Consider the following 12043-nt stretch of genomic DNA (forward strand, 5'->3'; position numbering starts at 1 on the left):
AAGAGCTAGAAAGCTACTGAAGCCCTGGTACAACCCTAGTTAATACCTTTTATTAACTGTATCAAAATGTCATGTGTCACAATGGCACTTCCTCTCTATTCAGCAGAAAAACCCACTCAGAAAAAAAGAGCAGCAATTTTTCTCACGCTTACCCACATTTGTTTATAGTCCAATTGAATGTCACCCGGAATCCCTGGCAGGTCTATGGCCAGCACTTGCCAGTACTTTCATGACAAAGGGGTTCACAGGACATGACTCAATAACTTCAGGTTGCTTAACTCACTTCAGGTTTCCTCATCTTCCTGTAAAAATAAGTTTCTACACAGGTGTCTCCCTTCACATTAACAAGCGTAGAGAGAAGGGAGTGAGAGAGAGAAAAGGGACGAGAACCAATACTTATTTACTGAACACCTACTGTCAGCCAAGGTACTTTACACACACTGGTTCATTTAATTTGCTCAACAACTTGTAAAGTAGGAACAACCGTTCCCAAAGTACAAAGAGGAGAAAAGGAGACTGAAATTTAGGTCTTCCCACACCACAGATTCAAAATGGCAAACCTGGACAGTAAACCCCATTAGCAATTTCGTTCAGCTGGGTATCTTACAGAACATTTATTCCGTTAACACTGGGACTCGAGTTCTCTAAGTCCCCACCAGTTCTGATCAAGAAACTCTTGAGCATCCTCACTGAACAAGGAACATGCAGAGCTCCAATTTCCAAGCTCCTAGGACCAAAAATAAATCCACGTACATTTGTGCTTCTAAATTCGTAGCCTACAATGCCTATCACTTTGTTGTGATGAATGATGCAAAAGCTTTAAACCACAAGGGACAGGAACTGAATGCTTTCTCTGTGACTTAACCACACCTACGTTTTGCATTTAAGATACCAAGAAAACATTCTTGACTACTTCCTGCAAGATCAGTTGCTTCTGAAATTCTGGCTCAAGCCACAAAAGCCCCCCAACTTCTTTCAGATACATTTTCTCAGTTGAAAAACATTTGATTGCATTTACATGCTCTTCATTAAAATGAATGTGGTAATTATCTGTAGCCAGTGCTCTTTAACAGCTGCTTCTGCAAAACAGTGTATCTCTACTCTATTGGGATCTCTAATATAACCTAGAGCAGTGGTTTAACTTTCATTTAAAATTTTTTCAGGGCTTCCCTGGTGGCACAGTGGTTAAGAATCCGCCTGCCAGTGCAGCGGACACGGGTTCAAGCCCTGGTCTGGGAAGATCCCACATGCCGCAGAGCAGCTAAGCCCGTGCACCACAACTACTGAGCCTGCGCTCTAGAGCCCGCGAGCCACAACTACTGAGCCCACGTGCTGCAACTACTGAAGCCCATGTGCCCAGAGCCCATGCTCCGCAACAAAGAGAAGCCACTGCAATGAGAAGCCCGCGCACCGCAACAGAGGAGCCCCAGCTCGCCGCAACTAGAGAAAGCCCGCACGCAGCAACGAAGACCCAACCCAGCCAAAAATAAATAAATAAATTTATTTTTTTAATAAATAAATAAATTTTAAGAATAAATAAAATTTTTTCAGTGCACACTTGTGTAAATATACAGCATAAGAGGTGAAAGGAAAAACATGTAAGTTAAAGTTCAACTATTTTCTTTGCACACCTCAGCAGACTACACCCTTCTTTGTAGTCTACTACCTTAGACCACTAGAGGGTGTCTGATTGACAAGCAGTTCCCCAGATGATGGTTACCATTTAACAGCATAAACGACAGACAAGCTTTGAGGGTTTGGGAGCTTTTTGTTTTTTAAAGGCATAAAAGTGTTATACATGTATGTTTAAAAAAAGAAAGTCACGAAAAATTAGAAAGCCTTATTTAGGATAATAATCAAATGATCAATGAGAAAAATCCCTAGTGCTTTTTTTTTTAATTGGAGTACAGTTGCTTTACAATATTGTGTTAGTTTATACTGTACGGCAAAGTGAATCAGCTGTATATATGTATACATATACATGAATGTATATACATATACATATATTCCCTCTTTTAAGGATTTCCTTCTCATTTAGGTCACCACAGAGCACTGAGTAGAGTTCCCTGTGCTACACAGTAGGTTCTCATTAGTTATCTATTTTATATACAGTATCAATAGTGTATATATGTCAATCCCAATTTCCCAAATCATCCCACCCCTAGTGTTTAAAGCCGTCAGCAAGAACCACTGACAACTGTGACAACAGATGACAGATGCCTAGGCAGGTAAGACAACATCTGCAAGTGGGCTGAAGGCCTTTGCTATCCAGGGACCCTGTCATTTAACTCCACAGTCACCACCTCAGTCAAATGACAGCAACATCTTCTATTACTTATTATTACTGTGTAGTCATTACTATGTCCATTTATTGAGTGCCTAATACGTGATCGATAGTGTGCCAGGTATTTTATATACAATTTCCTTGAATCCTAGCCATTCTGCAAAAGAGGTATTAGTATTAGTATGCTCATTTTGCAAGAGGAAACGTGATTACCATATAACTTGACAAAAAGTAACACTGCTGCCATGAAGCAGAAAAGAAATTTAAACTGCACCACTGCTCCTTCTATTGGTGCAACAGTCTGCACAAGTATATATTTTCTCAATGGAACCATATTCTCCACACCTAAAGCACATTTGTACTGCGCTTTAAAAAGCATTTTCATATTAATCATGTCCTCAGTTTATTCTTCCAACAAGCCTGAGAGATGTGAAAGAATATCTACCACTTAAATATAGCAAAATCAGGCACAGTCCCAGAACCAAAGGATGCAACTGCTCAGCATACAAGAAAGAGAATTTGGCGGAAGTGCCTTTTCTTTGAACAATCTCATTCAACAACACAATTACTCACAGTTGGCAAATTCACCGAAAACAGGATCCACTGTTGTGTAAGAAGGTTTCTGACACACAAATATACTACCCATAACCACATGTGACCTGACACCATAACAAGATGGAAGCTATTTTGCAATCACAAAAATAGTTTTGGAAATGAAAGTACAAATGCTAAACTTGGAACGCAAATACTGTTTCGAATTTTAAAAACGCATAAAACCTCAGCAATGGAAAGGGTTTTAGAGGTTCAGTCCAACTCTCCCCAGTTGGGGGGTCTCCTCACCACCTCCATTTGGCACATTTCTGGGGGAGGGGCATTCACTATCTCCACCATCAACCACTAATACTATTTACTGAGCATCTGTAATGTGCTGAGCGTTCTAGATATATTAGCTTCAAATAATTAGATATATAATGACCACAGTGTACAGGAACCATACTTTCTGCCTGCAAACAAGAAAAAATGGGCTTGAGAAACGTGGGGAAAAAAACATTTCCCCATTTTCTGTTTTTTAAAATAAAATTAGAAGTACAAAAATGATTACCTCTGGATTGCGGGATTATAGATAACTTTTCTTTATATTTTTCTATCTTTGCTAGTTTTTAAAATAAATATTTTTTTCCTGACAAGTATTTATTACTTTATTTGGGAAATTTTCAAGCACATACAAAAGGAGCGAGGCTATAATGAACCCCAAGTTCCTATCAACTAAGTTCAACACCAATTATCAACACATGGCCAACCCACTTCCCCCTCTATCCACAGGGAATTATTTTAAAGCAAATCCCAGATATCATATCATTTTATCCAATAAATACTTCAGCTTGTATCTCTAAAATAAGGGCCATGGGGGAGGATGGGGACCACAAAAGCATTATCATACCTAAAAAATTAACAATACATATTACTTTTTTAATCAGAAAAATGTGTTTTTAAAAATGAGATATTTAAGGGGAAGAAAGAAGAAAATGCTCAATGGCTTTACTACCTAAACAGCTTACATGACTCAGTTTCACTGAAGAGGTCTGACTGCATGGTTGCCTCTTTAGGCCACAAGAAAAACTGACAAAAATGTTTATTTCTAGTTATCAATGTTTCTGCGGTTTACCTGTTGAGAACTGCTTCCTTGTCTCCCAGACGGCTTTTAATTTTACTTGTCAGATAGTCCAAAAAGAGCGTCCAGATATCCAAACAAGAGAAGTAACCTTCATGAGTAGGCTATGGTGCAAAAGAAATCCAGACAATGAAATTACTTAATGCAACTACTCCTTAGAAACACACCCACCAGTGTTTACATCCACCAGAATGCTACAACCATAAGCCTAGGTTCCCTCGGCTTCTTGGTAACCACAATTGGTGTCTTTTATTCGGTCTTCACGATTGGGCCCTGTTGAACCTAACAAGACAAGGGTACCATGGACCACATCATTAAGGAGATACTGTACTACGCAGGGCAAACCAATTTACAAAATAAGCCGAGCGAACACCTGTTTTAAAATCTGAGACTGTGATGCAGAGAGCTCTTACAGATCATCCAATTCAAATCTGTTTTAGAGAAAAAGAAACTGAGATCCAGAGATATGTTCAAGGTCAGGGGTAGGAACAGGTCCCTTTACCCCCAGCCAATGCTCTTTCCACTACATACTATTACAAAACCAAAACTAAGTTTCAGTGGCTCCAAAGTGACAAGTTTACACATTTGAACATTAGCAAAGTAACATTTGCAGTCTTCCTACATAACAGATTGAAAATGAGCTCGTTAAGACTGACCTACAGGCTTTAGCTCATCTGCAAAGTAGACGTGTCAAACAGGCTAACAGCAACCTCTTACCAGGTGTCAATAAGGACAAAGTAAGGAGAAAAGAGCAAGTCTTTGTAGGGTCCTAGCGCCTGGACCACTGCACTGATCAACTTTCTCAAGAGCCTTGAGATTCTATTTCATGCAAAATCCAAGCACTATATTCTCCAACATCTAGTCCTTCTCACACATATTCAGTTTCATCTGTGGCCCCCCAATCCCTTATATATCCACTCAAATTCTTGCTACCTACAAGAACTCTTTGGCTTTACTTGTGATTACTTCATCGAACCACATATTTGATGGCAGGATTAGATATGGAAAGAAATAATACCATCATCTTCTTGAGTCAGTTTCCTTCCATCTCTGAGCCAAAGAAATCCAGAAGTTTACAAGGGCATGTATGGAATCTGTCCAAGAGATAACTACCAATGACAGTGGTGGTGTACCCAGGCTGGGTCTGAGACAGAAAAACTGTCAACTTAAAAAATGTGGCGGGTGTTGAAAGTAAATAGCTCTGAGCGCTGGGCCACCAAAGCTGGGACTTCGGCGCCCCGACTGGAATCTATTAACATCTCGGTCTCCTTCCGCCCCGCCCCGCCCCCTTCGGCGGCTCCTCATTCCCAGTCTTCGTGTGCACTTGCTAATTGTTGGAGACAGATGTATAAAGATATAAGACGGTGAAGAGCGAGGCCCGCTTAGCCTGTGGAGACTGAGGCTATGCATCTCAGCAGCTCCAAGAGCGGAGTAGTGCTGGCTCCAGTGTCCCGAGGTCCTGATGCCTGTCAGATGATAACCAGAGCCCAGCTTGGCCAGGATCCGCCACAAAGAACAGTACTAGGGGTGCTAACTGAGAATGGGCAGTACAGGAGGACCTGTGGCCAGGGGATCACAACACTCAGGTGTTTCTCTGGGTCAGAAAATGTCTTCCCTCCAGCTGGAAAGGAAGTGCTGTCTGACAGCGGGGTTCAGGTGCCAGCCAAGCAAGGATTTGACATGTACATGGATGAGCCTGAGCAAGGGGACAGAGACAGCTGCACAGGGCGAGAGGGGATGGCATTTGAGGATGCCTATGAAGTAGACACCAGCACACTCAAGTCAGACCTTCACTTCCTGCTGGATTTTAACACAGTTTCCCCTATGCTGGTAGATCCATCTTTCCACTCCCAGTCTGAAGATGCATCAGATTTTGGTACAGATGTGATAAATGTGACTGAATATGCTGAAGAAATTCATCAGTACCTTAGAGAAGCTGAAATAAGACACAGGCCCAAAGTGCACTACATGAGGAAACAACCAGACATCACAGAAGGCATGCGAACGATTCTGGTAGACTGGCTGGTTGAGGTGGGAGAAGAATATAACTTTCGGGCAGAGACTCTCTACCTGGCCGTCAACTTCCTGGACAGGTTTCTTTCCTGCATGTCTGTTCTGAGAGGGAAACTGCAGCTTGTAGGAACAGCAGCTCTTCTCCTGGCTTCGAAATATGAAGAAATATATCCACCTGAAGTAGATGAGTTTGTCTATATAACTGATGATACCTACACAAAACGACAACTGCTGAGAATGGAACACCTGCTCCTGAAGGTCCTGGCTTTTGACCTGACAGTGCCAACCACCAACCAGTTTCTCCTTCAGTACTTAAGGAGGCAAGGGGTGTGTGTCAGGACTGAGAACCTGGCCAAGTATGTAGCAGAACTGAGTCTCCTTGAAGCTGACCCGTTCTTGAAATACCTTCCTTCACTGATCGCTGCAGCTGCTTATTGCCTGGCAAACTATACTGTGAACAGGCACTTCTGGCCAGAAACCCTTGCTACGTTTACAGGCTATTCATTAAGTGAAATTGTGCCTTGCCTGAGTGAGCTGCATAAAGTGTGCCTGGGTATACCCCATCGACCTCAGCAAGCGATTAGGGAGAAGTACAAGGCTTCAAAGTACATGCACGTGTCTCTCGTGGAACCACCCGCAGTCCTTCCTCTACGATAAGTTTCAGAACTGAAGCGCTTTCAGAACTTAATCTCCAGATCAACAGAATTGGTCTTGATTTTTATAGGTTTCTGCAGGTTGGGTCAAACTAGTGTTGCTATGATATAGGTGACATATTTTTTAGAATGTAAATGTATTGAGGTTCTCTTAGACATTGGTAGCTTGTAATATAGTCTAAACTTCCTAAAGAATAAACAACTTGCCTTCTGAAAAAAAAAAAAAAAAAAATGTGGCAGACCCCACTCACAAGCCACAGGGCAGCTCTGGAACTGGACTGCTACAGCTCAATCAGGACCACTGGCAGGGCCATCCTCAGAACACGAAATGAACCAGAAGAATAAGCAGAAAAAACGATAAGCCGTGTGGAAATAATATGGGTAGCTTGTGGACAGGCACTTGACTTGCAGCCAGGAGATGTAGTCTCGTCCTGGCTTTGGCTTGCTGTGCTTCCAGTAAGGAGGTCACCCAGCCGCCCTTCCTTGCTTTGAAAATAAATACCTACCAGATCCCTCACCAAAAAATATAACTGATCAGATGCATGTGGAGGTGCTTTTGAGAAAAGCCACCATATAAATCCAAGTGTTATGGCTATGTCAAAGTAGTTTACAATTATACACGTCTTTCTCATGAGTTTGAATTGAGGATTTACTGTGTGGCTCAAGGCTGGAAAAAAAGTCGGGCAAATACACCCTCTGTAGGACCTGAAACACTACCATTCACATCCATCTCTACAGGCCCCACTGTGAGGCCTTATGCACTGCCCACAGTCTGGCCTTTGACAATTGCTCTGGGCACAGATTGCTAAGGTCATAAAGGCAATAGGCTGACTGCACTTTTGGAGTCATACAACTTTGCAGAGCCCTCAGGGACCCATTTTTAAAATGTACCCATATTCAGATTTTTTACTTTTCAGATTCCAGGGCTAGTTAGTCACTAAAGATCCTGGCAAGTTCCTTTAAGAAACTAATGATACTACTCTTCTCTCCAAGTGGTTTGTTTTCATTTGCATTGGTCTATTTGATCTTCACAACAGTCCTGGAAACCGGAGAGATGTTTTTCTTCTTCCCATTTTACAGATAAAGAAACCAGAAGTCAAGTCATCTGCCCAAGGTGACAAGATAAGGAACAAAAACAGAACTAGACTGTGGATCGTAAGACTCCCCCGGTCCAGACCCTTCCCCCTATGCCATACTATCTCAGGCATGTTTTAAGAAGAAGGGGCAAAATGGAAACTGCAAGACCAAGAAGGAATTGGTAATGATACAGCAAGAGAAGGAGCAGGAAGACAGAAACCATATGTTTATACAGACACCTCAGGGGCTCAGCAATGGTAGAGGCAAACACCTGATGAGCACTAGTGGCTGGAGGGACTGTGGCAGGACACTTAGGTGAAAGAAAAAATGCAGGAAAATAAACAGAAGAGAGGAAATGGTTACAGGAAGATACTACCACCATCTTTGTCTTATTACTATTCTTTAAAAATATGTTGACCAGGGACTCCCCTGGTGGTGCAGTGGTTAAGAATCCGCCTACCAATGCAGGGGACACAGGTTTGAGCCCTGGTCCGGGAAGATCCCACATGCCGCGGAGCAACTAAGCCCGTGCGCCACAACTACCGAGCCTGTGCTCTAGAGCCCGCGAGCCACAACTACTGAAGCCCACGCACCACAACTACTGAAGCCCGCGTGCCTGGAGCCCGTGGTCCTCAACAAGAGAAGCCACTGCAATGAGAAGCCTGCGCACCGCAATGAAGAGTAGCCCCCGTTCACCGCAACTAGAGAAAGCCCGCGCGCAGCAACAAAGACCCAACAGACCCAAAGATAAATAAATTAAAAATAAATTAAAAAAAAAAAATGTTGACCAGGACTAATATTTCCATGAATTGTAGGAACAAAAGGCAAAGTACATTGAGAATAACCCTCTAAACAAGAGAAAAGACACATTTTCCCACTTTACAGAGAACTAAGCTATAATACAGGAAGAGCACGCTGTTAATGAACAGATGAGAATTTAAAGCTCTCTCGAGAGCAATTTAATTTCTTATTCTTAAATCTTATCCTAAAGAAATCTTTTACTACCAGCTCCTGGGCCTAGAGTGTGCCCTGCCAGCTTTCTCCCGCCCTGCCTCTCCAGCAAAGGGCAGCTTCCCCCGGAGCCTCTTCCAGGTTCCTGCCTTTCTGGCCAGTGCTCAGAATTGGCTTCTGCCTGCACCTCGAGGCCACCAACCCACACAGCCCAGAGTCTGCACCCAGAAATGCAAGTCTTCGCACAGGAGGCCAGCAGAACACAGGGAGCTCAGCTGACAGTGACCCGCTGGTGAGGGAGGAAGACAGAAGCTTGCTGTTTGCCTCATGACCAATCTATCTCTTCTCCCAGTATGTAATTAAAACATATATAAATATATAAATCCACCACTCTCGGTTCAATGGAAAATTAACCCGTAGGATTCTAGTGAAAGAATCATAGAAGATGAATATGGAAAGACCCTAAAGATGCCCACTGCAGTCTATCTCCTTAGGAAATTTAAAAGACTTGTCCAAGGACAGAAACCTAATAGAAATAACCAGAGCTCAAACACAGAACTTTTGGGTCCACATCCAAAGAAGGAGGCATCAGACATGCATACTTCAAAACACTTTTTAGCTTTCTTCTACACCACGTATACTAAAAAGGTCCCATTTTACACAGGGAGCAAAATCGCAAGACGTTTCATTCTGTTTCCCAAATAAACCCTTCATTCTGCCCCCAGCACTGGCTCCTTATCTCTAGTTCATTTCTGCTGCACTTATTCTAAGGTATCTATCAAATCCTTCCTTTTTTCCTGGTCCCCTTTAAGATTTCTCCAGATCCATCTCAAATCTCTCCCACTTCTGATGCTTCTCTCCTACATCCTCACCCTCCTACATCTCATCACCTCTTCTATCCCTTCTAGGCCTAGTGAGATCAGCGTGTTTCCTTCTTGCTCTGCACTCACCGGCCCCTCTATCAGACATCGTGTCACTTCTTTAACCTTTGATCCTCCTCCATCCGCACCCTTCCAAATCCCCTTTTACATACACACACCCCTCCCAGCCTCCACCCTTACCTCTCCTCTAGCCTCATTAAGTTACAACATCAGTGATTGAAACAACCAAAAAAGACTGCTTATAGAATCAGATGCCCTCACTGACCCAGCAGTTTCATCCCTGGTAATATACCAACATACGCAGAAAGAGCTACGTATGTACATCAAAAGGCAGGCACAAGAATGTTCACTGCGACATGATTCATGACCACCAAAAACTGGAAGTGGCCCAAATCAGCAGTGGAGTGGCTTTTCTAATGACTTCCTATAAAACAATGAGAACAAACTACTGCCACACACAACACAGATGAAGCTCACAAACATAATGTTGAATGAAAAAAGTCAGACAAAACAAATCTACATTGTATGCTTCCATTTAGAGAAGTTCTAAAACAGGCACAACTCATCTGGGATATTAAAGTCAGGTCTGGGGTTACTTCTGGGGAGGATGTGGAGGGGAGTGATGAAGGACATGAGGGGATTTCTGGGGGTGCTGGTAATGTTCTACTTCTTGACTTAGGTGGTGGTCACATGTCTTGTTCATTTTGGGAAAACTCACGAAGCTATACATGTATGATTTATGCACTTTTCCATACGTGTGTGATAGTTCAACAAAAAGTTTTTTTGAGGGGAGTGGGGGGGGCTGCACCGCAATGCTTGCGGGATCTGAGTTCCTCGACCAGGGATTGAGCCCGGACCATGGCAGTGAAAGCCCGGAAACCTAACTACTAGGCCACCAGGGAGCTCCCCAAAAAGCTAATAAAGACACACAAATGGGCACAAGTGATAGGGCATGACAGAAATGTTTAAAACTGGACTCTGATGATGGCTGCATAAGTCTATAAATCTATCGAACATCACTGAATTGTACAATTACAATGGGTGAATTGTCTAGTAAGTAAATGTTATCTCAATAAAGCTGCTGAAATATATATAGAAACAAAAAATATTGAGTCATCAGAATGTAAATTCAGTGAAGGCAAGGACTTTGCTTACAAGGGTTATATGCCTCGCTCCTGGAACACAACAGGAGCTCAAAAAACATTTGCTGAATGGGGAAACAACTGGATCCACCAAAACTGAACTCTTGAGAGCTTCACTATTTACAATCTCCTTGTCGTAAGTCTTAATGACAGTTACAGACTAGAACTAAAGGCCCTAACTTCAGACTTTTTCTATATTTTGCTTCTTCAACGTAACAGTGATTAAGAGCAGACTCTATGGGTTCAAATCCTGGCTCCACCGCTTACTAACTGTATGACCCTCAGCAAGTTATCTTTGTGCCTCAGTTTCTTTATCTGTAAAATGGGGATGATAATAATACCTACCTCATAGGGTTGTTATGAAGGATAAATGTGTTAATCTTCATATAGTAAGCACTATATAAATGTTTGACAAATAAAATAAAGAAGTTCTTTCTCCTGAAAATAACAAAGTAGACATTTTGAGTGGCAAGGGATAGACATGGGCAGTTCCAGTGCTTTACCTGATGAAATGTGTACTTGAACAAAAGTGTCAAAAACTCCACCACGGGGAACTGGGAGTAGGACTCGATTCTTCTTAGGTGAACACTGACAAAGAGCCGCAGAAAGTCAGTAAACTTCTCGATGTAGCTAAAGAAGACAAGAAGACAAAAGGTGACAATGAGAAACTCGGCCACCTCCCTAGAAGAGAACTCAAATTCAATCCAAATTTCTTTCAGTACAAAACTATACAGATTTATAACAAATATATTTTCAGTTAAAAATATAAAGGCCTGCAACAATTACCTACAGGTCAGGCAACCCTTCATTCCATTACCACCTGAAACATAGCAGAAAAGCAACTTTAATCCTCAGACACTATCTAGGTAAGGCATCTTATAAGCTAGCATCCTCATATTTTCTAACTCAGTGTTATGACCCAATTAAAGTGAAAGGAAATGGTACTCAAAAGGTCCATGGGCAGATCATCTGTCATTTCAATGTGGCAAGTCTAGAGGGCTGGTTTTCTTTGCTAGGAGGCCAAAATATTAAAACGAATGTGCTAAAAACCCAAAAGCAAAACAAGGCTATAGGAAAGGGATGGCATCCAGGTAAGATATATTCAGTCTTGCAACCTAATGTTCATGTTTTTTCCCACCCTCTGGCTCCTGGTGCTAATTAAACATAGCACATCCCAATCCATTCTAAAAGTGATTTCAAATGTAAGGGAGGAGGACTGTTAGAGCTGGACAATACTCAGGGACAATTTAATGATGCATCATTTTAGAGATGAAGCCCAGAGAGATAAAGTGACTGGCCCAAGGTCACTCAGCCAGCTCACAAAAGAATTGGACTACCATCTACTCCCAATCCAGTGCTCTTTCTTTTCA

General features: G+C 42.3%; 2 protein-coding genes across 4 annotated transcripts in view; one reads left to right on the forward strand and one right to left on the reverse strand.

Annotated features, from left to right (window-relative positions):
• XPO6 (exportin 6) overlaps positions 1-12043 on the reverse strand; it is a 110323-nt gene that overhangs the window by 38104 nt on the left and 60176 nt on the right. For all 3 annotated transcript variants that reach the window (XM_061208498.1, XM_061208497.1, XM_061208499.1), the window contains 2 exons: positions 11177-11303; positions 3951-4060 (listed from right to left, as the gene is read on the reverse strand). In XM_061208498.1, coding sequence (XP_061064481.1) covers positions 3951-4060; positions 11177-11303 — 237 coding nt within the window. The remainder of the gene's footprint in view (positions 1-3950; positions 4061-11176; positions 11304-12043) is intronic.
• On the forward strand, positions 5349-6626 carry LOC133103606 (cyclin-A1-like). The gene has a single exon (XM_061209052.1). The coding sequence runs from the start codon at positions 5361-5363 to the stop codon at positions 6624-6626; it is 1266 nt and encodes a 421-aa protein (XP_061065035.1). The 5' UTR covers positions 5349-5360.

Source organism: Eubalaena glacialis, chromosome 13 (assembly GCF_028564815.1).
Source record: "Eubalaena glacialis isolate mEubGla1 chromosome 13, mEubGla1.1.hap2.+ XY, whole genome shotgun sequence".
NCBI lineage: Eukaryota > Metazoa > Chordata > Mammalia > Artiodactyla > Balaenidae > Eubalaena > Eubalaena glacialis.

Coding starts and splice junctions, on each gene's coding strand:
- LOC133103606 (XM_061209052.1), top strand. CDS start 5,361: ATGCATCTCAGCAGCTCCAAGAGCGGAGTAGTGCTGGCTCCAGTGTCC.